Source organism: Entelurus aequoreus, linkage group LG10 (genome assembly GCF_033978785.1).
Source record: "Entelurus aequoreus isolate RoL-2023_Sb linkage group LG10, RoL_Eaeq_v1.1, whole genome shotgun sequence".
In the NCBI taxonomy this organism is placed as follows: domain Eukaryota; kingdom Metazoa; phylum Chordata; class Actinopteri; order Syngnathiformes; family Syngnathidae; genus Entelurus; species Entelurus aequoreus.
The window spans coordinates 18,783,661-18,809,831 of record NC_084740.1 but is presented as its reverse complement, the minus strand read 5'-3'; the positions used below and the strand labels follow the sequence as shown (position 1 = coordinate 18,809,831).

The 26,171-nt window shown below is 38.1% G+C and overlaps 1 protein-coding gene across 2 annotated transcripts in view; it reads left to right on the top strand.

The window, feature by feature from the left end:
• Positions 1 to 25,911, top strand: part of sipa1l3 (signal-induced proliferation-associated 1 like 3) — a 190,434-nt gene extending 164,523 nt beyond the window's left edge. Inside the window, exons 17-23 of one of the 2 annotated variants that reach the window (XR_009827451.1) lie at positions 1,182 to 1,415; positions 1,523 to 1,685; positions 14,467 to 14,641; positions 16,307 to 16,456; positions 16,557 to 16,678; positions 20,110 to 20,191; positions 25,119 to 25,182. Coding sequence is in view for 1 of the 2 variants with exons in the window: in XM_062060235.1 (XP_061916219.1) it covers positions 1,182 to 1,415; positions 1,523 to 1,685; positions 14,467 to 14,641; positions 16,307 to 16,456; positions 16,552 to 16,678; positions 20,110 to 20,191; positions 25,119 to 25,298 (1,111 nt within the window). In the remaining variant the exon portion in view is untranslated. Of the gene's footprint in view, positions 1 to 1,181; positions 1,416 to 1,522; positions 1,686 to 14,466; positions 14,642 to 16,306; positions 16,457 to 16,551; positions 16,679 to 20,109; positions 20,192 to 25,118 lie in introns of both variants that reach the window. The other variant, XM_062060235.1, reaches the window with a different exon arrangement.
• Positions 25,912 to 26,171: the final 260 nt, after the last annotated feature.

Sequence of the window (26,171 nt, the reverse complement as noted above, 5' to 3'; positions counted from 1 at the left end):
ATATATATATATATATATATATATATATATATATATATATATATATATATATATATATATATATATATATATATATATATATATATATATATATATATATATATATATATATATATATATATATATATATATATATATATATATATATATATACATATATATATATATATACATACAGTACAGGCCAAAAGTTTGGACACATCTTCTCCTCATTCAATGTGATTTCTTTATTTTCATGACTATTTACATTGTAGATTGTCACATCAAAACTATGAACACATGTGGAGTTATGTACTTAACAGAAAAAGGTGAAATAACTGAAAACATGTTTTACATTCTAGTTTCTTCAAAATAGCCACCCTTTGGACCCCAACTTAAACAAGTTGAAAAACGTATTCGGGTGTTACCATTTTGTGGTCAATTGTACGGAATATGTACTTCACTGTGCAACCTACTAATAAAAGTCTCAATCAATCAATCAATGCTCTGATTACTGCTTTTGCACATTCTTGGCATTCTCTCAATGAGCTTCAAGAGGTAGTCACCTGAAATGGTTTTCACTTCACATGTGTCATAGTTTTGATGCCTTCAGTGACAATCTACAATGTTAATAGTCATGAAAATAAAGAGAACGTATTGAATGAGAAGGTGTGTCCAAACTTTTGGCCTTTACTGTATAAACAGTACAGGCCAGAGGTTTGGACACACCTTCTCATTCACAACACAACTGATGGTCCCAACCCCATTGATAAAGCAAGAAATTCCACTCATCAACCCTGATAAGGCACACCTGTGAAGTGAAAACCATTTCAGGTGACTACCTCTTGAAGCTCATGGAGAGAATGCCAAGAGTGTGCAAAGCAGTAATCAGAGCAAAGGGTGGCTATTTTGAAGAAACTAGAATGTAAAACATGTTTTCAGTTATTTCACCTTTTTTTGTTAAGTACATAACTCCACATGTGTTCATTCATAGTTTTGATGTGACAATCTACAATGTAAATAGTCATGAAAATAAAGAAATTGCATTGAATGAGAAGGTGTGTCCAAACTTTTGGCCTGTACTTTATATATATATATATATATAAATATATATAAACCTGTGACATCTCGTGGGCTGCACTTGGCCCACGGGCCATAGTTTGGACATCCCTGGTCTACAACATCAATAATTTGTGTTCCAGAGCCTACACACCTCAGGGGTATAAGACTCCCGCAGCGGAAAAATCCAGGCCTGTCCGTGCCTCGACGACAACACCCACTTCTTCCCAGTTAAACTCCACCCCTCTGTCTAGCTCCGCCCCTAAAGCTTTTTACGGTATGAGTAGACAAACTACCTGGCAGCCCGAAGAAGACATCAGCCCATCATCATCCAACGCAAACACAATGTCCAGCTCGGACAGCAGCAACAGCAAGACGTATGTTTATCACCACCTTTCATTTATATCCACTTCCACACGGTGTACTGACATAAAACAACACAAATATTAAAAGGACCTTTCTATTTGTGTTTTTTTGGCTGCAGTCAGGTGGACATGAATTCAAAGAACGTGTTTGGACAACCTCGACTGCGAGCGTCGCTGAGAGACCTGCGCTCTCCGCGGCGAAACTACAAGAGCACCATCGAGGATGACTTGAAGAAACTGATCATCATGGACAGCCCCGGAGAGGCTCCACAACGGGATCCTGTGAGTGAACCATAATATGTATCCAATGCTTTCAGATGAAAACACACAAAATAACTAGAAGAGGCAATTCCTGAAGGGATTGCAATGTGTGAATGCTCCAATGCTGAAGTTGAACTGAAATGTTGACAGAATGTAGTATGAATGTAAGAATAGTTTGAATGTTGGAATGGTTTGAATGTTGAAGAGTTTGAATTTCCAGGAAAACCGGAATTTGGTTTGGAACTTGGGAAAGTGTTAGTTTGAATGTCCAGGATGAGTGGAATGTGTTGATGTTGGAATGGTTTGACTAGTTTCGAAAACTAGGAAAAATGTCCTATTCATTTCAATGGGAGCTTAAAATCGGTCAAGAAATGTTGAAGTAGTGACAGTTTTTTTAATTGAGAAATTGTATTATGGAATTCCTGGAATTTTGAGAAAAGCAGGATTTTTTTTTAAAATGATTAGGAGCATGAATGTCCTGAGTGAGCTGAATTGGTTGGTGTTAGAATTGTTTAAATCGGTCATGAAATGTTGAAGTAGTGACAGATTTTTTCATTGAGAAATTGTATTATGGAATTCCTGGAATTTCAGGAAAACCGGGAATGTTTATCGTTCCTAATCCCACTTGTTTTTTTGTCCTGACTAAGAAAAAGGTTTTGACGGTGGAACGGTTGAAATGGGATGAAAAAAGGAAACGGAATAGTCAAACGAAAAAAGTTGGGGAAAAAACAGGAATTCCTGGAAATGTGTTGAACGTGGAAAAAGGGTAGTTTGAATGTTGGAATGGTTTGAATGTCGAAGAGTTTGAATTTCCAGGAAAACCGGGATTTGGTTTGGAACTTGGGAAAGTGTTAGTTTGAATGTCCAGGATGAGTGGAATATGTTGATGTTGGAATGGTTTGACTAGTTTGCAAAATGTGGCAATTGTGCAACTTGGAAAAATGTCCCATTCATTTCAATGGGAATTTCCTGGAATTTTGGGAAAAGCTGGATATTTTTGAAAATGATTAGGAGCATGAATGAGCTGAATTGCTTGGTGTTGGAATTGTTTAAATCGGTCAAGAAATGTTGAAGTAGTGACAGTTTTTTTAATTGAGAAATTGTATTATGGAATTCGTGGAATTTCGGGAAAACCAGGAATGTTTATCGTTCCTAAACCAACTTGTTTTTTTGTCCTGACTAAGAAAAATGTTTTGACGGTGGAACGGTTGAAATGGGATGAAAAAAGGAAAAGGAGTAGTCAAACGAAAAAGGTTGGAAATAGTAATAGAATAAAAACAGGAATTCCTGGAAATTTGTTGAACGTGGAAAAATGGTAGTTTGAATGTCCAGGCTGAGTTGAAGTTGGAATGGTTTGAATCGGTTGAAGAATGTGGGAATTGTGGAAGTTTGAAAAATGAACAATTAATTTTGAATGGGGAAAATGAACAAAAAAAAAAAAAAAGGAATTATGGGAAATACGGGAATTTTTTTAGAATTGTTGAAGTAGAGCACACAATTCCCAAACAGGCTGAAAATTTTGAAGTTGGAACAGTTTGAGCACTCTCCACAAGACTTCCCGAGGGACACGGTCGAATGCCTTCTCCAAGTCCACAAAACACATGTAGACTGGTTGGGCAAACTCCCATGCACCCTCAAGGACCCTGCCGAGAGTATAGAGCTGGTCCACAGTTCCACGACCAGGACGAAAACCACACTGTTCCTCCTGAATCCGAGGTTCGACTATCCGGCGTAGCCTCCTCTCCAGTACACCCGAATAGACCTTACCGGGAAGGCTGAGGAGTGTGATCCCACGATAGTTAGAACACACCCTCCGGTTCCCCTTCTTAAAGAGAGGAACCACCACCCCGGTCTGCCAATCCAGAGGTACTGCCCCCGATGTCCATGCGATGCTGCAGAGTCTTGTCAACCAAGACAGCCCCACAGCATCCAGAGCCTTAAGGAACTCCGGGCAGATCTCATCCACCCCCGGGGCCTTGCCACCGAGGAGCTTTTTAACTACCTCGGCAACCTCAGCCCCAGAAATAGAAGAGCCCACCACAGATTCCTCAGGCACTGCTTCCTCATAGGAAGACGTGTTGGTTGGATTGAGGAGGTCTTCGAAGTATTCCCTCCACCGATCCACAACATCCGCAGTCGAGGTCAACAGAACACCATCCTCACCATACACGGTGTTGATAGTGCACTGCTTCCCCTTCCTGAGGCGGCGGATGGTGGTCCAGAATCGCTTCGAAGCCGTCCGGAAGTCGTTTTCCATGGCTTCCCCGAACTCCTCCCATGTCCGAGTTTTTGCCTCCGCGACCGCTGAAGCCGCACACCGCTTGGCCTGTCGGTACCTGTCCGCTGCCTCAGGAGTCCTATGAGCCAAAAGAACCCGATAGGACTCCTTCTTCAGCTTGACGGCATCCCTCACCGCCGGTGTCCACCAACGGGTTCTAGGATTACCGCCACGACAGGCACCAACTGCCTTGCGGCCACAGCTCCAATCAGCCGCCTCGACAATAGAGGCGCGGAACATGGTCCATTCAGACTCAATGTCCAGCACCTCCCTCGTGACATGTTCAAAGTTCTTCCGGAGGTGGGAATTGAAACTCTCTCTGACAGGAGACTCTGCCAGACGTTCCCAGCAAACCCTCACAATGCGTTTGGGCCTGCCAGGTCTGTCCGGCATCCTCCCCCACCATCGCAGCCAACTCACCACCAGGTGGTGATCGGTAGAAAGCTCCGCCCCTCTCTTCACCCGAGTGTCCAAAACATGAGGCCGCAAATCCGACGACACAACTACAAAGTCGATCATGGAACTGCGGCCTAGGGTGTCCTGGTGCCAAGTGCACATATGGACACCCTTATGTTTGAACATGGTGTTCGTTATGGACAATCTGTGACGGGCACAAAAGTCCAATAACAAAACACCGCTCGGGTTCAGATCCGGGCGGCCATTCTTCCCAATCACGCTTCTCCAGGTTTCACTGTCGCTGCCAACATGAGCGTTGAAGTCCCCCAGTAGAACGAGGGAATCACCCGGGGGAGCACTCTCAAGTACTCCCTCGAGTGAATCCAAAAAGGGTGGGTACTCTGAGCTGCGGTTTGGCGCATAAGCGCAAACCACAGTCAGGACCCGTTCCCCCACCCGAAGGCGGAGGGAAGCTACCCTCTCGTCCACCGGGTTGAACTCCAACATGCAGGCTCTGAGCCGGGGGCCAACAAGAATTGCCACCCCAGCCCGTCGCCTCTCACTGCCGGCAACGCCAGAGTAGAAGAGAGTCCAGCCCCTCTCGAGAGAACTGGTTCCAGAGCCCTTGCTGTGCGTCGAGGTGAGTCCGACTATATCTAGCCGGAACTTCTCCACCTCGCGTACTAGCTCAGGCTCCTTCCCCCCCAGCGAGGTGACGTTCCACGTCCCAAGAGCTAGCTTCTGTGGAGAGTGCTCAGAGAGTATGGGGTATCGGACTGTCTGATTGTGGCGGTCCGCTCCCTGTATGATCAGTGCCAGAGTTTGGTCCGCATTGCCGGCAGTAAGTCGAACACGTTCCCAGTGAGGGTTGGACGCCGCCAAGGCTGCCCTTTGTCACCGATTCTGTTCATAACTTTTATGGACAGAATTTCTAGGCGCAGTCAAGGCGCTGAGGGGATCTGGTTTGGTGGCTGCAGAATTGGGTCTCTGCTTTTTGCAGATGATGTGGTCCTGATGGCTTCATCTGGCCAGGATCTTCAGCTCTCACTGGATCGGTTCGCAGCTGAGTGTGAAGCGACTGGGATGAGAATCAGCACCTCCAAATCCGAGTCCATGGTTCTCGCCCGGAAAAGGGTGGAGTGCCATCACCGGGTTGCGGAGGAGACCCTGCCCCAAGTGGAGGAGTTCAAGTACCTCGGAGTCTTGTTCACGAGTGGGGGAAGAGTGGATCGTGAGATAGACAGGCGGATCGGTGCGGCGTCTTCAGTAATGCGGACGCTGTATCGATCCGTTGTGGTGAAGAAGGAGCTGAGCCGGAAGGCAAAGCTCTCAATTTACCGGTCGATCTATGTTCCCATCCTCACCTATGGTCATGAGCTTTGGGTTATGACCGAAAGGACAAGATCACGGGCACAAGCGGCCGAAATGAGTTTCCTCCGCCGGGTGGCGGGGCTCTCCCTTAGAGATAGGGTGAGAAGCTCTGCCATCCGGGGGGAGCTCAAAGTAAAGCCGCTGCTCCTCCACATCGAGAGGAGCCAGATGAGGTGGTTCGGGCATCTGGTCAGGATGCCACCCGAACTCCTCCCTAGGGAGGTGTTTAGGGCACGTCCGACCGGTAGGAGGCCACGGGGCAGACCCAGGACACGTTGGGAAGACTATGTATCCCGGCTGGCCTGGGAACGCCTCGGGATCTCCCGGGAAGAGCTGGACGAAGTGGCTGGGGAGAGGGAAGTCTGGGCTTCCCTGCTTAGGCTGCTGCCCCCGCGACCCAACCTCGGATAAGCGGAAGAAAATGGATGGATGGATGGATGGAACAGTTTGAATCAGATGAAAAATGTGGGAATTGTGGAACTTTGAAGAATGTCCCATTCATTTCAATGGAAATTTCATCAACATTTGGGAATTTCGGGAAAAGCAGGAATTTTTTTGAAAATGGTAAAAAAAAACATGAATGGTCTGAATGAGTTGAAATGGTTGGTGTTTAAATTTTTCAATCGGTCGAGAAATAAAGAAGTAGTTACATGTTTAATTGAGAAAAGGTGTTACGTAATTCCTGGAATTTCGGGAAAAACCGGGAATTTTACCAGTTCAAAAACAAAGTTTTTTGTCCTGATTAAGAGGAATGTTTTGATGGTGGAAAGGTTGAAATGGGTTGAAAAATGTGGGAGAAGTAGTTGACAGAAAAAAGGAGGAAATAAAACTTTGGAAAACCAGGAATTCTGGAAAATCCTGGAATTTTTTTCAAATTGGAAAAAGGGTAGTTTGAATTTCCAGGATGGTAGAATATGTTGAAGGTGGAATGTTTTTAATCGGTTGAAAAATGTGGAAATGGTGGAGTTGAGTTGAGTTTGAGTTTATTTCGAACATGCAAGCATACAACATGATACATCACAATTTCCAATTCCTCTATTCAACATGTTCGAAAAGGAGTAGGAAGAAGCAGAGCTTATTTAATCATACCCCTTTTCTTTACATAACAGTTGCAAAACTTTTTGTTCACTTCCTGTTCACAATTTTTTTACAATAAACTCCATAAGTAATCACAATAAAAATAAATAAATAAATAATAGTAAGAATTTAATAATAATAATTGGTGAAGTAAGTCATATTTCATATGATGAGATAAGTAAGATTACTTTAAGAATGAATGAATGGATGGAAGAAATAAATTCAGAATGTTTATCATGGTTCTTATTCTTTGTACTTTGTAAACACTTTAAGTTTGAAGAGTTTCTTGAAGTGAATCATATTAGTACATTGTTTGATTGCTTTGCTTAATCCATTCCATCATTTAATTCCACATACTGATATACTGAAGGTCTTAAGTGTTGTACGTGCAAACAAATGTTTTAAATTACGTTTTTCTCTAAGATTACCGGGTATATTTCTCCTCTTTTTTTGAGAAGAATTGTTGTATATTCTTGGGTAGCAGGTTATAGTTTGCTTTGTGCATAATTTTAGCTGTTTGCAAATTCACTATGTCATGGAATTTCAGTATTTTTGATTCAATAAATAAAGTGTTTGTATGTTCTCTATATCCAACATTATGTATTATTCTAACTGATCTTTTTTGTAACACCGTTAATGAATGAAGTGTACTTTTGTAATTATTTCCCCATATTTCTACACGGTAGCTCAGATATGGTAACACTAGTGAGCAGTAGAAAATATGAAGGGATTTTTGGTCTAGAACATGTTTTGCTTTATTCATTATTGATGTGTTTCTTGCTACTTTATGTTGTATATATTTTACGTGAGATTTCCAGTTCAATTTATCATCAATCATTATACCTAGAAATTTGGTTTCATTTACTATTTCAATTTCTATTCCGTCTATTTGTATTTGTGTTTGACTTTCTCTTCTACTGTTACCAAATAGCATTATTTTAGTTTTACTAAGATTCAACGATAGTCTGTTTTTGTCAAACCATCTTTTTAATTTGTTAATTTCTTCTGTTATTATTTGTATTATCTCCTGTGTGTTCTCTCCTGAACAAAACGCTGTTGTATCATCCGCAAATAATACTAACTTTAAATCTTTTGTAACTTTACAAATGTCATTTATATAGAGATTGAATAATTTTGGTCCTAGTATTGATCCCTGAGGTACACCACAGGATATATTTAGCGTTGTAGATGTGTGTTCGCCTAGCTTCACGTATTGTTTCCTGTTCGTTAGATAACTTCTTATCCAGTTTAAGACTAACCCTCTGATGCCATATCGTTCTAGTTTTTTGATTAAAATATTGTGATTAATTGTGTCAAATGCTTTAGTTAGATCCATAAAAACCGCTGCCGCACATTTTTCACTATCTATTGCATTGGTAATTTCTTCTGTAATTTCAATTAAAGCCATTGAAGTTGAAACATTAGCTCTGTATCCATATAGGTTCTCTTCGAGTATTCTATTTTAATTTATGAAACTTTCTAATCTGTTATTGAACAGTTTTTCAATGATTTTAGAAAATTGTGGAAGTAGAGAAACAGGTCTATAATTTGTAAATTGATGTTTGTCTCCAGTCTTATAAATTGGTGCAACTTTAGCTATTTTCATTTTGTTTGGAAATGTACCTGTTTGAAATGATAGGTTACTAATATACATTAATGGTCCTGAGATCTCTTCAATAACCTTTTTTATCGTTTCCATATCAATTCCGTTACAATCAGTTGAAGTCTTAGATTTACATTTTTTCGCGATTGTAACTATTTCCTCCTGTGGAAGTTTGAAAAATGGCCAATTCATTTTAAATGGGAAAAATTTCCTGGAATTCTGGGAAATCTGGGACTTTTTGGAATTTGTCAAGGGAAAGCCTGCGATTCCCGAATAGGCTGAACAGTTTGAAGTTGGAACGGTTTGAATCGGGTGAAAAATGTGGAATGTAGAGTGTGCCAAAATCTGGAGAAGAAGTTGAAAAAGTTGAATAAATAGATTAACTTTGGTGTAGAAAACCATATGTGTGAATATTTTGGAGCATTCACACAATAAATAACCACCTGCGGGGAAGTTGTCGTCCCCCCCCCCCTCCCTATTATTTGTGCTACATTTGTGCTGGTTTGTCCTGTAAACGTTTTTGTTTTGTTTAGAGTTTTTAAGTTATTCTAAAATACATTTTTTGACTAGTGATGTCATCCGGCCCCCAAATCTCCCCAAACGTGTCCCATTCGTTTGTGCTGCAAAAATGTTTTATCTAACTATTATAGTTTGTATGTTCTTAACGCTTAGTTAATAACATAGCAACTATACGTTTTGTTCACATAAAAACAATAATAGTCAAGAAAATAGCAGCACAAAATAATGCTACAAGTTTGGGGATGTTTTGGCAAGGTGGTGGTTATGAATAATAAAATGTTAATAACATAAAAACTATAACAGTTAGACAAAAACATTTTGCAGCACAAAGGAAGGGGACAACATGGAGGGGCTGGATAACTTTACTAGTCAGAAAATGTATTGTATAATCATCATTTCCCAACATCAAAAATGCTGAAATAATAGCTACGGCCATTGCTTATCTAAACCCCAAAGAGGAGGGGGCATTAATTAGAAGCCTGCGATAGCTAGAGAGAGGCTCTTACTTATAATATGTAAAAACATTTTCTCATTCAAAGATCCGGAGTGCATACGAAAATAGAAAATAAAAATATAGCTATCCTCGACCACATGGCCATGAATTAATACTTGCAGGTACAATGCACAACACAGCAGAACCAGAATCAATGTTAGCAGTAAACTGCTTAGTCAGCATTCATACTGAATAGAGTTGTACGGTATACCGGTACTAGTATAGTATTGCGGTACTAATGAATCAAAAACAGTACTATACTCTGGAAAGTACTGGTTCTCCCATTTTTTTTTTTTACAGGCATGACGGTGCGTTGTCAAGTCATGACATTGCTGGGTTTACGGGCAGAGGAGCATGTTCGGCAGCGCACACACACACGGAGTACTTACAAGCAAACACAGTGTGTAGACAGAAAAGGAAGAACGGACGCATTTTGGCTTAAAAAGTAAAGATAAGGGTGAAGTTATAACACTGAAACACCCTCAGGAAGAGGTGCTTTCTAAATCACTAATCCTGGTCTCCATGGCGACGAATAAAGTAAGTTTCTTACAAGTAGCATTGTCACTGGAGGACGAGGAATAGCTAAACACGCTTCACTACACACCGTAGGAGGATGCAATTGCTTACTGGCTTCACAATGTAAACAAACGCCATGGATGGATCTACACCTGACATCCACTGTAATGATACCAAGTACTGTAGCATATCTAGTCAATACTACTATGATTACATCAATATTTTTTATCGTCACAAAATCTTTTTTTGTTTTTAAAATAAATTTATATTATGTTTATAAACTCAGGAAATACGTCCCTGGACCCGTGAGGACTTTGAATATGAACAATGTATGATCCTGTAACTACTTGGTATCGGATCGATACCTACATTTGTGGTATCATCCAAAACTAATGTAAAGTATCAAAGAAGAGAAGAATAAGTGATTATTACATTTCAACAGAAGTGTAGTTAGAACATGTTAAAAGAGAAAATAAGTAGTTATTAACAGTAAATGAACAAGTGGCTTAATAATAAATTTTTACAGTTTGTCCTTTATAATGTGGACAAAATAATTGGTAGATAAATGACACAATATGTTACTGCATATGTCAGCAGACTAATTAGGAGTCTTTGTTTGTTTATTTACTACTAAAAGACAAGTTGTCTAGTATGTTCACTATTTTATTTAAGGACTAAATTACAATAATAAACATATGTTTAATGTACCCTAAGATGTTTTGTTAAAATAAAGCCAATGATGCCATTTTTTGTGGTCCCCTTTATTTAGAAAAGTGTCGAAAAGCATCTAAATACATTTTGGTACCGGTACCAAAATATTGGTATCAACAGTATAGCAACTGTAACACAAATTATTTCCCCACCAACAATAAAGAAGACCAATGATGATTCTAAACTACATTTCTTTGTTAGGTTAAGTTAAGTTAAAGTACCAATGATAGTCACACACACACCAGGTGTGGTGAAATGTGTCCTCTGCATTCGACCCATCCCCTTGTTCACCCCCTGGGAGGTGAGGGGAGCAGTGGGCAGCAGTGGGCAGCAGCTGTGCCGCGCCCGGGAATCATTTTTACTGATTTAACCCCTATTGCTTTAGATCAGGGGTCACCAACCTTTTTGAAACCAAGGGCTACTTCTTGGGTACTGATTAATGCGAAGGGCTACCAGTTAGATATACACTTAAATAAATTGCCAGAAGTAGCCAATTTGCTCAATTTACCTTTAACTCTGTTATTATTAATAATTAATTATATTTATCTTTGTGGAAACACTGATCATCTTAATGATTTCTCACAATAAATATATATAGAAACAGATAAATATCAATATGCAACACTTTATTTTTATATTTTCTCTAAGTGCACATTTTTCAAATTGAACATTTTCAAATGATCACTTCTAAGACAGTCTTGTGAAATCACAATATCCCATTTTAACTAGCTAGCCACTAATATTTTTTAACAAATCATGAATTACTTTGCACCATGTTTGTACAAATAATAACTCATGTAAAATACAAAAGTAAACTCTCAAATTTTTAAATCATGTCACACTTTGAACTGGACACCAAATCTGTTATCTGTTTCTTTGTCAGTTAGTGGGAAGCCTGGCATTGCATGCTGTTAACTAGTGTGTTGTACTCTGGTGTGTAACTTGACACTGCAACTCTGAGTGAGTCTTGCAGATGTGCATCAGTGAGGCGTGTTCTGTGTTTGTTGTTGATGAAGATCATGTCAGAAAAGGCTGATTCACAAAGATAAGATTTTTCCTCATTGTTTGCGGAACCTTCTTAATCTTTTGGACATATTTTCACAGCAATCTGGCCTTAAGCTTAATTATGATAAATGTAAAATGTTAAGGATCGGAAATCTAAAGGGAACGTCCTTTCGAATGGAATGCAAAGTGCCTGTTTTGTGGACAGATGGACCAGTTAACATACTTGGTGTTGTTGTCCCAGGAAATCTGGAAGATTTAGGCTCAGTAAATTATGATAATCGACTAAGAAAGCTGGACAAAATTATGCAATTATGGAAAGGGAAATCCCTAACCTTGTATGGTAAAATGTCTATTGCCAACTCGTTAATTATTCCTCAATTTATTTATTTGTTTTTGTCATTACCAGCTCCATCACAAAACTTTTTTAAGATTTATGAGCGGAGGGTCTTCGATTTTGTCTGGAACGGCAAACCAGAAAAGATTAAAAGAAAGGTTTTGTACAAAGAGTATGAATATGGGGGCCTGAAACTTCTCAACCTTGAAGCTATGTGTCTGTCTTTAAAAGCATCAATTGTTCCAAAGATGTATTTAAACATTGAGTAATACACAAATGTCCTGTTGGACAAAAAACATGTACTGTATCAAAAGAAATGGTATCCTTTTTTACAAGTGATCCCCTCCCAGAGAGTCTGCTGGGAAACATGGCGGGGTTCATAAAGGAAACAATCCACTCATAGTGGTGTTTTCAATTTTATGTGCCAGAAAAAAGAGACGATATTTTGCAGCAGTTAATATGGATGAACTCTAATATTGTAATAGATGGAAAGCCTTTCTTTTGGAAAAATATGTTTGAAAGAGGAATCATTTTTGTCAATGATATTATCAATGAGAATGGTAAAATTATGAAGTATGATGAATTTATAGCTATGTATGGTGATGCTTGCTCAAGCTTTTCATTTTATCAACTAACTGGAGTAATTGGGAAAAGATGGAAACAAATAATTAATTATGGAACTACTAAATTAGTAGTTTGTAAACCTCTAATAAGAAATTCTAGTTGGCAAAAAGGAACTAAAGTAAATAGAAAAATATATAATTTTTATTTAATAAAGAAATCTTTGAAGGCTGCCTCATACAACACAAATGGAAAATGGGAGGACTTTTTTGACTGCCCGTTGCCATGGGATGCCATATTCAAACTAATCTATAAAACCACTATCGATGTGCAAAATCGTTATTTTCAAATTAAAATTATTTATAACTTCTTACCCACAGGGAAAATGTTAAAATTATGGAATATGACAGAGTCAGATGATTGCCGATTTTGTTGTCAGGAGCCTGAATCCACCCTGCATTTGTTTTGGTATTGTCATATTGTGTCTTTGTTTTGGGTGGAAGTTGAAAAAATGTGTTTAAGGATTGGTTTGTTTATGAAGCTTAATGTGGTTTCTGTTATTTTAGGAGAGTTCATTGACAATCATGATTTAGTCAATTTAATTATAGTACTCGGTAAAATGTTTATTTTTAAGGCCAAAAACAGATATTCACTTAGTATTACTTTCTCTAAAACATTTATTCAGTATTTTCTAACTTTAGAAAGTTACATGGTTGAAAACGATAATGATGCCAAAAAACATTAAAAAAAAGATGAGAAGTCCTCAAAGGCTTATTTTGAAAGTATAATTATGTTTATAGATTATATGATATCTGTTGTTGTGTTCCCTAATTTGAGTGACCTGGACATAGACTTGACTGTACATAAATGCTTATTTTGAAACTGTAATTTTGTTTATAAAGTATATGCAATCTGTTGTGTTCCCTAATTTTTTTCTGTGTACATGAATGAAGGTGTGTGTTGCTGAGTCCGACTTGGACATTATCTGGACTGGGCCTGGTTTAAAAAAAACCTTTAAACAAATCTAATTTCATTGACAACCTGGTCTGTTGAAGATAAGGCCCTTTTTTAAAAAATAAAATAAAATAAGATAAATAAATAAAAAACATTTTCTTGGATAAAAAAGAAAGTAAAACAATATAAAAATAATTACATAAAAAATAGTAATTAATGAAAATGTTAGTGGACCAGCAGCCTATACAATCATGTGTGCTTCAGGGACTGTGTCCCTTGCAGATGTGTTGTCTATGTTGTGGGAACCAGAATATTGGTAGCAGAAAGAAATAACCCCTTTTGTGTAAGAGGGTGTGGATGAGTGTGCATGTGGGAGGTTGTTTAGGTTGGTGCACTGATTGAAAGTGTATCTTGTGTTTTTTCTATGTAGATTTAATTTTTTTTTTTAAATTAAAAAAAAAAAAAACTTTTTTTTTTTATTTATTTATTTTTTTTAAAAAATTTTTAGAACAGGCCCGAGGGCGACTCATCTGGTCCTTACGGGCGACCTGGTGCCCGCGGGCACCGCGTTGGTGACCCCTGCTTTAGATAATATGTACTATGTACATTTTGCACACATTTTCAACCCCCTTTCTGAATATTTCTACAAAACAGTTTGTGGCCGACCAGAAACTTGAGGATTCCTGGTTCGAATCCAGCTTTCTCCATCCGAATCACTGCCGTTGTGTCCTTGGGCAAGACACTTCACCCACCTTTCTCCAAGTGCCACCCACACTGGTTTAAATGTAGATAATGGGTGTATCAATGTAAAGCGCTTTGAGTCTCTAAATAAATATGCTATGTAAATATAATTGACTTCACTTCAAAATCATCATGGTTGCTGGATGACATTTCAAGTGCTGCTACTGCCATCTTGTGGCGTTAACAAGAACTACTTCAGTTGTGGTCATGTGATTTTTATGAAGCTGTTGTCTCTCCCCACAGTCTCCCAGGTGCACTCTGCAGCGCACCTTTTCAGACGAGTCTCTCTGCAGTGGACGCAGGGACGCCAGCTTCGCCAACTCTGAACACCAGTCGGCTCCCAGCGACCTGCTCTTCACGTGCACTCTGCCAACGCGCAAACACAGCGTCTCTTCTAACCACACACAGGCCAAGAAGGGTGAGTTCACGCCTCAGTCACTAGTTAAGTCATGTTTACAGTTTTGGGGAGGTGGGGTGTGGTTTATGACCATGAACACAAACAGACGCCACATTTAACTTACCGTATTTCTGGACTATATAACACTCACCTACTACATTTTAGAAGAAAAAAAATGTTTTTCCATGTATTAGCTGCACCGGACTGTAAGCCACAGATATATACATTGTAGGGTTGTACGGTATACCGGTACTAGTATAGTATCGTGGTACTAATGAATCAAAAACAGTACTATACTCTGTTTGAAAAGTATCGGTCTACAATTTAAAAAAAACATTTTTAACTGGTATGACGGCGTGCCGTCAAGTCATGACATTGCTGGGTTTACAAGCAGAGGAGCATGTTCGGCAGCGCGCACACACAGAGTACTAACAGTGTGTAGACAGAAAAGGGAGAACGGATGCATTTTGGTGTAAAAACTAACGATAAAGGTGAAGTTATAACACTGAAACACACTCAGGAAGAGGTGCTTTAAGACATGGCTAACTAGTAAGCGGCTAACATCCATCCACAGTGTTTTAGCTACTTCTAAATCACTAATCCTTGTCTCCATGGCAACAAATAAAGTATGTTTCCTACAAGTACCATTATCACTGCAGGACGAGGAATAGCTAAACATGCTTCACTACACACCGTAGCTCACCGGCGTCACAATGTAAACACCGCCATGGGTGGATCTACACCTGACATCCACTGTAATGATACCAAGTACAATAGCGTATCCAGTCGATACTACTATGATTACCCGGTACATATATATTTTTTATCATCACAAAATCTTTTTTCCTTTTAAAAAAATGTATATCATGTTTATAAACTCAGTAAATATGTCCCTGGACACATGAGGACTTTGAATATGACCAATGTATGATCCTGTAACTACTTGGTATCGGATTGATACCTAAATTTATGGTATCATCCAAAACTAATGTAAAGTATCAAACAACAGAAGAATAAGTGATTATTACATTTTAACAGAAGTGTAGATAGAACATGTTAAAAGAGAAAGTAAGCAGATATTAACAGTAAATGAACAAGTGGATTAATAATCAATTTTTACAGTTTGTCCTTTATAATTTTGACAAAATAATAGGTAGATTAATGACACAATATGTTACTGCATACGTCAGCAGACTAATTAGGAGTCTTTGTTTGCTTACTTACTACTAAAAGACAAGTTGTCTAGTATGTTCACTATTTTATTTAAGGACAAACTTGCAATAATAAACATATGTTTAATGTACCCTAAGATTTGTTGTTAAAATAAATCCAATAATGCCATTTTTTGCGGTCCCCTTTATTTAGAAAAGTATCAAAGTACCAAATACATCGAAATACATTTTGGTACTGGTACCAAAATGGTATCGGGACAACACTAGCACAAAAAAATAACACACCATTTCAGTCCTATGCTTGGGTTTAATAAAAACTAATGAACACAAAAATTATGGCAATTAGCGAAAACAAATCCATGAAATAGCCGCACCGTTTTATAAGCTGCAGGATTCAAAGTGTAGGAAAAAAAGTAACGGCTTATAGTCCAGAATTCACGGTAACCTTCTTTTATATGTAATAGTAGGGTAAAGATTGTTATTCCATTCAAGTGTGCCCACCATTCTCTCTCAGTGCCACTGTCTGCGTCCGAGCTGTCCCTCACAGAGACCAGAGACAAAGTCCCCCCGCTGAGGCGGCTCGATCCTGGACTCATGCCCCTACCTGACACTGCCTGCGGACTGGAGTGGTCCAGCCTGGTCAACGTTGCCAAAGTCTACGAAGGTGACCCCACCCACCCCTCACATAGGCTTGTCACTTGTTCGGCGGTGAATAACTCTAGGAACCTTTCCATCCAATCATGCATGTCCTTGTCACAGCACAGAGAGCCGTGTCGCTCTTCTCGCTGAGCGAGACACAAGGAAGCGGCGCCGACACGAAGCCGGCCGTCAGCCCCGTGCAGTTTCCCACTCCCAAGACGCCGAGAACCACACCCACCTTCAGCGGGTATGTCGTGTTGCTGTCGGGACACATACACAACACGTAGAGCGTGGCTATTTAGGTGATTCATTTAGGTGATTAATTTCATTTGCACAAAGCTGTGCTGTGATGGTAAGCAGAGGTTGCAGAAATGCAAATCAAAAGATAGATTAACTAATGTATATAAGAGGAGTGTTGCCTCCGCTGCCAATTAAAGGACTACAGCAAAAACGTTTTTTTTAACTGTTTAAAAAGTTCATTATGTCTTCTTATTCATATACACTGCAAAAAGTCAGTGTTCAAAAACAAGGAAAAAAAATACAAAAATTAGGGGTATTTTACTTGAACTAAGCAAAACGATCTGCCAATAGAACAAGATAATTTGGCTTGTCAAAACTTTCCAAAACAAGTAAAATTAGCTAACCTCAATTAACCCAAAAATACCTTAAAATAAGTATATTCTCACTAATAACAAGTGCACTTTTCTTAAAGGAAAAAAATATATATGAGACCTTTTTTCTCAATATGTTGAAAAATATTCTTAAATTAAGTAAATGCTAGTGCCATTATCTTGACATAATGATATGCGCCCGGCATTACATTTCTTGAAACCAGCAAACTTACACTAAAAACTAGTTTATTTTTCTTAATGGAAAGGCAACAAGGCAACCGCTTGTTACTCTCGGTGTCTACTAGCTGCTCAGGCAAATCATATGGTCTAAAAATGCATTTTCCCATCGATAACATGACATCATCGCGCCAAGTGCGTGCTCTTTCAGTCAATTAGTGCGCGAGGAATATACGTATACATATATATATATATACATATATATATATATATATATATATATATATATATATATATATATATATATATATATATATATATATATATATATATATATATATATATACACAGCCCGGCCCCCAGCCAAATTTTTTTAATTCTAATTTTGAATAATTTACCTGAATGTGCATGAACTATTTCTGTTGAAAATAGTTTGAAATGTCCCATGTGAAATGTTTAAATATTAGCTGGCCGTTTACTGTACTGTGCCAACTGTACTACTATATGAGTACGTATTTTTTCTTGTTCCATTGAAAATAAAACAGCAAAGTCCATTTGGCTGTCATATGTTTTAATTATGAGACACAATTGTGTCAAAGTCATGATTTTTTATTTCATGCTTGAAGTAAGAAATTATTACTTTGAAAAAGTAGTTTTATACTTGTGAGTGTTGATGACACAGCTTTGCATCAGTTGATATTCTAGTTTCAAGCATGTTTTACTCAATATAGGTAATCAAATCTCAGCAACAAGCTGTAATATCTTACTGAGATCATTTAGGACCAAAACCCTTAAAACAAGTAAAACACTCTACATAAAATCTGTTTAGTGAGAAGAATGAGCTTATCAGACAGAAAATAAGCAAATATCACCCTTATTTGAGATATTTAATCTTACTTAGATTTCAGTTTCGGCTGCAAAACTAAATAACCAAAAATCACTCTGCTGAGAAGGAGAAAAAGAAAACTCAATATATCAAAAGGGAATTCAGGATTAAGATATTCAAACACGAGACGAGGCAAGGCTTGGACAGGACGCTAGAGAGGCACGTAAAAAAACGTGAGCGTAATGGGGAGAGGTGGAAACAATCAGGGATCAGGGATGACGTCAGACTGATGACACAAAAGGAAGGGCAAGTGACCTGAAAGCAGAGGAGTTACTTTTCAAACTAAAACATGCAATTCGCAAGAAAGAAAAAAACCAAGACAAGACATCCCTCACCACTGTGTGACAATAGCAATTTTATCCCATTTCCAAGTTCTCTGTAACAGAACAGTGAATAAATAAATAATATACCATAGTAAGTAAACAAATATTAAATACATAAATAATCTTTATCTCACAAAAAAAAAGGGGTTGAAGATGTTCATCATAATTATTGTTGTGTGTACTTTGTGAACACTTGTAGTTTGAACAGTCTCTTAAAGTGAATCGTATTAGTGTTTTGTTTCATTTCTTTGCTTAATCCATTCCATAACTTAATTCCACATACTGATATGCTTAAGGTTTTAAGTGTTGTATGTGCATACAAATGTGTTAAATTAGATTTTCCTCTAAGGTTATATTTCTCCTCTTTTGTTGAGAAGAATTGTTGTACATTCTTGGCTAGCAGGTTATAGTTTGCTTTGCACATCATTTTAGATGTTTGCAAATTCACTAAATCGTTGAATTTCAATAATTGTGATTTAATAAATAAAGTGTTTGTATGTTCTCTATATCCAACATTATGTATTATTCTAACTGATCTTTTTTGTAACACAGTTAGTGAATGAAGCGCACATTTGTAGTTGTTTCCCATATTTCTGCACAATAACTCAGATATGTATCACTAGTGAGCAGTAGAGAATATGTCAGATAAAAAATTCCACCTAATATACCGGAGATATTGTCTGACTACAAGAAAATTTGAAACGTGTTTTTTTAAATCTTTTTTTGTAAGTATAAAGTAACACAATGGACTTGCGGGCTGATATTTTGGTGGCTTGAGTTGCGGTGACATACTAGGGCTGCGACGATTCATGAATTAATTTGATTAGAAAAAAAGCAATCTTTTTTTTTTTTTTTAAACATTTATAAAATCCAGACCGCAAGGAGGGCCCAGAACTAAAAATAGAATGTTAAAAGTGAAATGTCAGTGTAAAAAAATTATAAAGATAACTGTCAGGTTCAAACACTGATGACATCTATTAAACAGACAAAGAAGCAAGGAATTAAACAGAGACAGAATTAAATTTGGCTCAATTGAGGAGAAACATCTGGGCTGTACTGTTGTACAGTCTCCACTACGCCCTGACGAAAGATTGTACGCCTCCTCTTTTATTAGGACTTTCCCTGATTACATGGCAACAGCTGTTTCTAAGGGAGGGGGGTCGTAAACAGCCATCGCCTTTGAATAAAAAACAGTTCAAAGAAAAGGTCGTAAAACAGTTCAAAGAAGAGGTGCCTGGAGCTTGGGCAGGTCCTGCTTTCTCTCCGCTTTGTAGATCTCGGGCCAAGACAAAATCTTTCTGTGGATTACAATACATCAAAGAAACAGAACCCTCATGTCACTCCCCATCCTACACAGTGGAGTTTTACAAGCCTTTTGTTTGGTAGGATCAAAGACAGCTTTTGTCCTCTCGCAGGGCGAGCTGAACTCAATGTAACACAAAGTTTTGTGATAACTTAGATACAATTATTCTGACAATAACTATTTGTTGATTTCAACTTTGTGTTTTATCTGATTACTTGATTAATCCAAAAAATAATCGATGACTGAAATATTTGATAGCTGCAGCCCCAACGTAGAGCGTTACTTTTTTGCACTACAAATAAGTGATCCGAAATGAAAACACTCTCTCTTTGAATGTTTGTGTGACACGCAGTATCTTTTTGTTGTTTGTTCCTTCAGTGACGAAGTGTCCGGCGAGTTGTCGGGACGTCTGCACCATCTGGAGGTGATGTTGAAACAGCTCAGCACTGACCTGGACCGAGTGAGTTCCTCACCAGCTCACACCCATGTATTTTCAGCTCAATACAACAGTGGCCTGGAACCAGGTGTTCAGAACATAGATTTTTCTCCCCATAAGGCAGGGGTATTCAAATAAATAGTTTTGGGGGCCGCGTTTCCAGAAAGCTAAGGACCGGGGCGCCAGACTTCTTCTTTCACTATTAGTCTTATTTTGTGTAATCCTGAGAACCAGCCTTCCTCTACAGTACACGTTTAATTTTGGCCTATTTACAAACCCCAAAAGCAGTGAAGTTGTCACGTTGTGTAAATGGTAAATAAAAAGAGAATACAATGATTTGCAAATCCTTTTTAACTTATATTTAATTGAATAGACTGCAAAGACAAGATATTTCATGTTCACACTGGGAAACTTTTTTTTTTTTGCAAATAATCATTAACTTAGAATTTAATGGCAGCAACACATTGCAAAAAAGTTGTCACAGGGGCATTTTTACCACTGTGTTACATGGCCTTTCTTTTTAACAACACTCGTTGTTAAAAGTTGTTTGGGAACTGAGGAGACACATTTTTGAAGCTTTTCATGTGGAATTCTTTCCCATTCTTGCTTGATGTACAGCTTAAGTTGTTCAACAGTCCGGGGGTCTCCGTTGTGCTATTTTAGGCTTCATATTGCGCCACACATTTTTTAATGGGAGACAGGTCTGGACTACAGGCAGGCCAGTCTAGTACCCGCACTCTTTTACTATGAACCCACGCTGTTGTAACACGTGGCTTGGCATTGTCTTGCTGAAATAAGCAGGGGCGTCCATGATAACGTTGCTTGGATGGCAACATATGTTGCTCCAAAACCTGTATGTACCTTTCAGCATTAATGGTGCCTTCACAGATGTGTAAGTTACCCATGCCTTGGGCACTAATACACCCCCATACCATCACAGATGCTGCCTTTTACACTTTGCGCCTAGAACAATCCGGATGGTTCTTTTCCTCTTTGGGCCGGAGGACACGACGTCCACAGTTTCCAAAAACGATTTGAAATGTGGACTCGTCAGACCACAGAACACTTTTCCACTTTGCATCAGTCCATCTTAGATGAGCTCGGGCCCAGCGAAGCCGAAGGCGTTTCTGGGTGTTGTTGATAAATGGCTTTGGCTTTGCATAGTAGAGTTTTAACTTGCACTTACAGATGTAGCGACAAACTGTAGTTACTGAAAGTGGTTTTCTGAAGTGTTCCTGAGCCCATGTGGTGATATCCTTTACACACCGATGTCGCTTTTTTATGCAGTACCGCCTGAGGGATCGAAGGTCACGGACATTCAATGTTGGTTTTTAGCCTTGCTGCTTTCGTGCAGTGATTTCTCCAGATTCTCTGAACCTTTTGATGATATTACGTAGCGTAAATGGTGAAATCCCTAAATTCCTTGCAATAGCTTGTTGAGTAATGTAACAATTTGCTCAGGCATTTGTTGACAAAGTGGTGACCCATCCTTGTGATGGGGCGACAGAAATGACTGAGCATTTCATGGAAGCTGCTTTTATACCCAATCATGGCACCCACCTGTTCCCAATTAGCCTGTTCACCTGTGGGATGTTCCAAATAAGTCTTTGATGAGCATTCCTTAACTTTCTCAGTCTTTTTTGCCACTTGTGCAAGCTTTTTTGAAACATGTTGCAGGCATCTAAAAGTTCAAATGAGCTAATATTTGCAAAAAATAACAAAGTTTTCCAATTCGAACATTAAGTATCTTGTCTTTGCAGTCTATTCAATTGAATATAAGTTGAAAAGGATTTGCAAATCATTGTATTCTCTTTTTATTTACCATTTACACAACGTGACAACTTCACTGCTTTTGGCTTTTGTATGTTGCCAGAGTTACAGGAGCACTCTTGTGTTTTTAAGGACCTTCTGCAAAAAAGCTAGTCAAAGATTCCCCTGAAGAGCAGGGAAACCTGCGAAACAGGCTTGTAGGGATGAAATAGCCTGTGTTTTTTCCTGACCTAACGTATATTTTATTATACATGCGTTATTTTAACTAGCAAAATTGTGTGGTCAGACATTTGTTGTGATTCATCGTCATTTCCAAAAGCCATTACATGCGTTATGTGGTAAAGATACAGCTGTCTGTAATTATACTTTTGGCCAGCAGGAAGCGCACGTGAAGCGTCGAGAAACTTTCAAACCAATTGGCTCAAGTGTTCAAAGCCTGATGAGGCTTCCTCTGACCATCACTACTAAAATGGAACCTGGAGGAACACTAGGTCTGTGAATCTTTGGGTGTCCCACGATTCGATTCAATATCGATTCTTGGGGGTCACGATTCGATTCAAAATCTTTTTTTTTTTTCAATTCAACGCGATTCTCGATTCAAAAACGATATTTTCCCGATGCAAAAGGATTCTCTATTCATTCAATACATAGGATTTCAGCAGGATCTACCCCAGTCTGCTGACATGCAAGCAGAGTAGTAGATTTTTGTAAAAAGCTTTTATAATTGTAAAGGACAATGTTTTATCAACTGATTGCAATAATGTAAATTTGTTTTAACTATTAAATGAACCAAAAATATGACTTATTTTATCTTTGTGAAAATATTGGACACAGTGTGTTGTCAAGCTTATGAGATGCGATGCAAGTGTAAGCCACTGTGACACTATTGTTCTGTTTTCTTTTTTTTTATAAATGTCTAATGATAATGTCAATGAGGGATTTTTAATCACTGCTATGTTGAAATTGTAACTAATATTGATACTGTTTGTTGATAATATTCATTTTTGTTTCACTACTTTTGGTTTGTTCTGTGTCGTGTTTGTGTCTCCTCTCAATTGCTCTGTTTATTGCAGTTCTGAGTGTTGCTGGGTCGGGTTTGTTTTTGGAATTGGATTGCATTGTTATGGTATTGCTGTGTATTGTTTTGTTGGATTGATTAATTTTTAAAAAATATATATTTTTAAATAAATTTTAAAAAAATGTAAAAATCAATGTTTTTTAAAATGAGAATCGATTCTGAATCGCATAACGTGAGAATCGCGATTCAAATTCGAATTGTTTTTTTCCCAAACCCCTACTATTAACTCATAATCACATCCTGTTTGGCACTCAGCATCAAGGGTTGGAATTGGGGGTTAAATCACCAAAAATGATTCCAGGGCGCGGCCACCGCTGCTGCTCACTGCTCCCCTCACCTCCCAAGGGGTGATCAAGGGTGATGGGACAAATGCAGAGAATAATTTCGCCACACCTAGTGTGTGTGTGTGACAATCATTGGTACTTTAACTTAACAAATTAAGTTAAAGTTAAAACTTTAACTTAGTTTGCCACTTATAATACAAATCTGGCACTAAGTTTTGTCTTTATTTTGTATATGTCTATTCATAGCAATTTAAATATATATACAGTACAGGCCAAAAGTTTGGACACACCTTCTCCTCATTCAATGTGTTTTCTTTATTTTCATGACTATTTACATTGTAGATTGTCACATCAAAACTATGAATGAACACATGTGGAGTTATGTACTTAACAAAAAAAGGTGAAATAACTGAAAACATGTTTTACATTCTAGTTTCTTCAAAATAGCCACCCTTTGCTCAGATTACTGCTTTGCACACTCTTGGCATTCTCTCAATGAGCTGCAAGAGGTAGTCACCTGAAATGGTTTTCACTTCGCATGTGTCATAGTTTTGATGTGACAATCTACAATGTAAATAGTCATGAAAATAAAGAAAACACATTGAGTGAGAAGATGTGTCAAAAAAAGTGTAAAATACAAAACAAATATGTCTGGAGCCGCAAAAATTAAAAGCCTTATATAAGTGTTATAATGAAGGCAACACATGACATAAGTGTCTCTATTAGCTATAATAGCCTACTATCAAAATGACTTTAAAAGTCTTATATAAGTGTTATAATGAAGACAACACATGACGTAAGTGTCTATATTAGCTATAATAGCCTACTATCAAAATGAGTATGTGTTGCAGGCTGAAGCAAATCTTCGTTGACAGAAATGTTGAAATGTAATATTTATTTTACACATTTTTACAACATTAGAAACCATTAGTAAATCAGAGGCTACTCAGAAGGTGAGATAACTCCTGGAAATTACTGGCTATTAATGGCCAAAGGTATAGATGTGTGTGTCCAAGTTAAAGGAAACAGCAGGCTGTCTTCTTCTAATGGATTTATACAATCTTTGCAAGCTGGGTAACTTTTGCTGTGGTCTGGAACAACATAGCACACAAACAACTATCATAAATGCAGCCAATATTACATACAGATAATGTGTCATGAGACATTCAAATATAAACTAAATAGACAAAGGACATAAGTAAAGTAAGTTAAATGAGCTCAAATATACCTACAAACGAGGCATAATGATGCAATGTGTACATACGGCTAGCCTAAATAGCATGTTAGCATCGATTAGCTTGCAGTGACCAAATATGCGTGATTAGCACTCCACACAAGTCAATAACATCAACAAAGCGCACTTTTGTGCATTCATGCACAGCATAAAAAGTTTGGTAGACAAAATTAGACAAAGGAGTGGCAGCGTCTGAGAAAGTTGTACATGTAAACAAACTACGGTGAGTTCGACGACCGCCGAAATTAGTAGGACAAAGCGGCGCTCGCCAAATTCTCTCATCAGTGAAGCATGTTTCATATAAAAAGTGGAATTTATAACAATTAGGTGTCATGTTTTTCCTCCTACAGAAACCCTATTAGAACAAAAAATATATTTTTCCCGCATCTTTTTACATTTTCATACATTTTTGAAGAAGCTCCAGGGAGCCACTACAGCGGCGCTAAAGAGTCGTATGCGTTTCTGACCCCCGCCATAAGGCAATGTAGTCGTGCTTAACCAACTCGTCTTTTCAGCCATTGTGTGCTAAGAAATGTAACAAGGTGAATGTACTGCGGTTAAATCCTTTTCACTCTTGGTGTCCAGGAGAAGCAGGACAAGGTGGTGTTGCTGGCCGAGATGGCCAACCTTCGAGAGAACAACCAGCGGCTGCAGGAGGAAAGCATGACGGCCGGCGAGCAGCTTCGCAAGTTCAACCGACTTTTTACCAAACTTAAAGACGAGGGCGAGCCCGAGGCGCACCAATGTCAGCCCAAGAGGGAGTGAACGCACGTGGCTTCCACTGGACCGCCTTAAACTGGAAACATTTCACTCCAACCCCCTCCCTAAACCTCTTTTTTTAATTTTTATAAAGAGATATATTGTTACTATGCTGGACAAGGATCACCTGGAGAGGCCTAACACTGTTCCTGCAAGCCAGTCAGCCAAAAAAAAAAAAAAAACTCCCAGAATGCACTAGTACCAGAGGCGCCACAGTTTAAAAGTACTGTTTAGCTACGTTTCCACATATCCTCTCTATTTTACTGATACTCTTGTACTTACTGTATGTGTGCGTTTATAATACGGCGGAAGAAGGAAACCAAACGACTGACTCGGCGACGAACAAACTCGTTTACAATAGAAAGAACACAACTTCCTGTTTACATGGACGAGCTTCAGCCCAAAAATGCATTCAGGTTCTGTGACCTACTTTAGTACTTTTTTAGAGGTGGTCAGGAAAATCAATGTAGTCCTACACAGGTGGAAGAGTCGGAAAATACACACACACACTCCTTTTACAGGTAACACACCTTTTATGTTCTATTCTCTAGAACACCTCTAATCCATACTTGCCAACCTTGAGACCTCAGAATTAGGGAGATATTCAAAAGGACCGCTGGGGGGTATATATATATATATATGTATATATATATATATATGTATATGTGTATATATATATATGTATATATATATATGTATATATATATATATATATATATATATATATATATATATATACATATAAAAATATATGTATATATATATATATATATATATGTATATGTGTATATATATATATGTATATATATATATGTATATATATATATATATATATACATATATATATATATATATATATATATATATATATATATATAT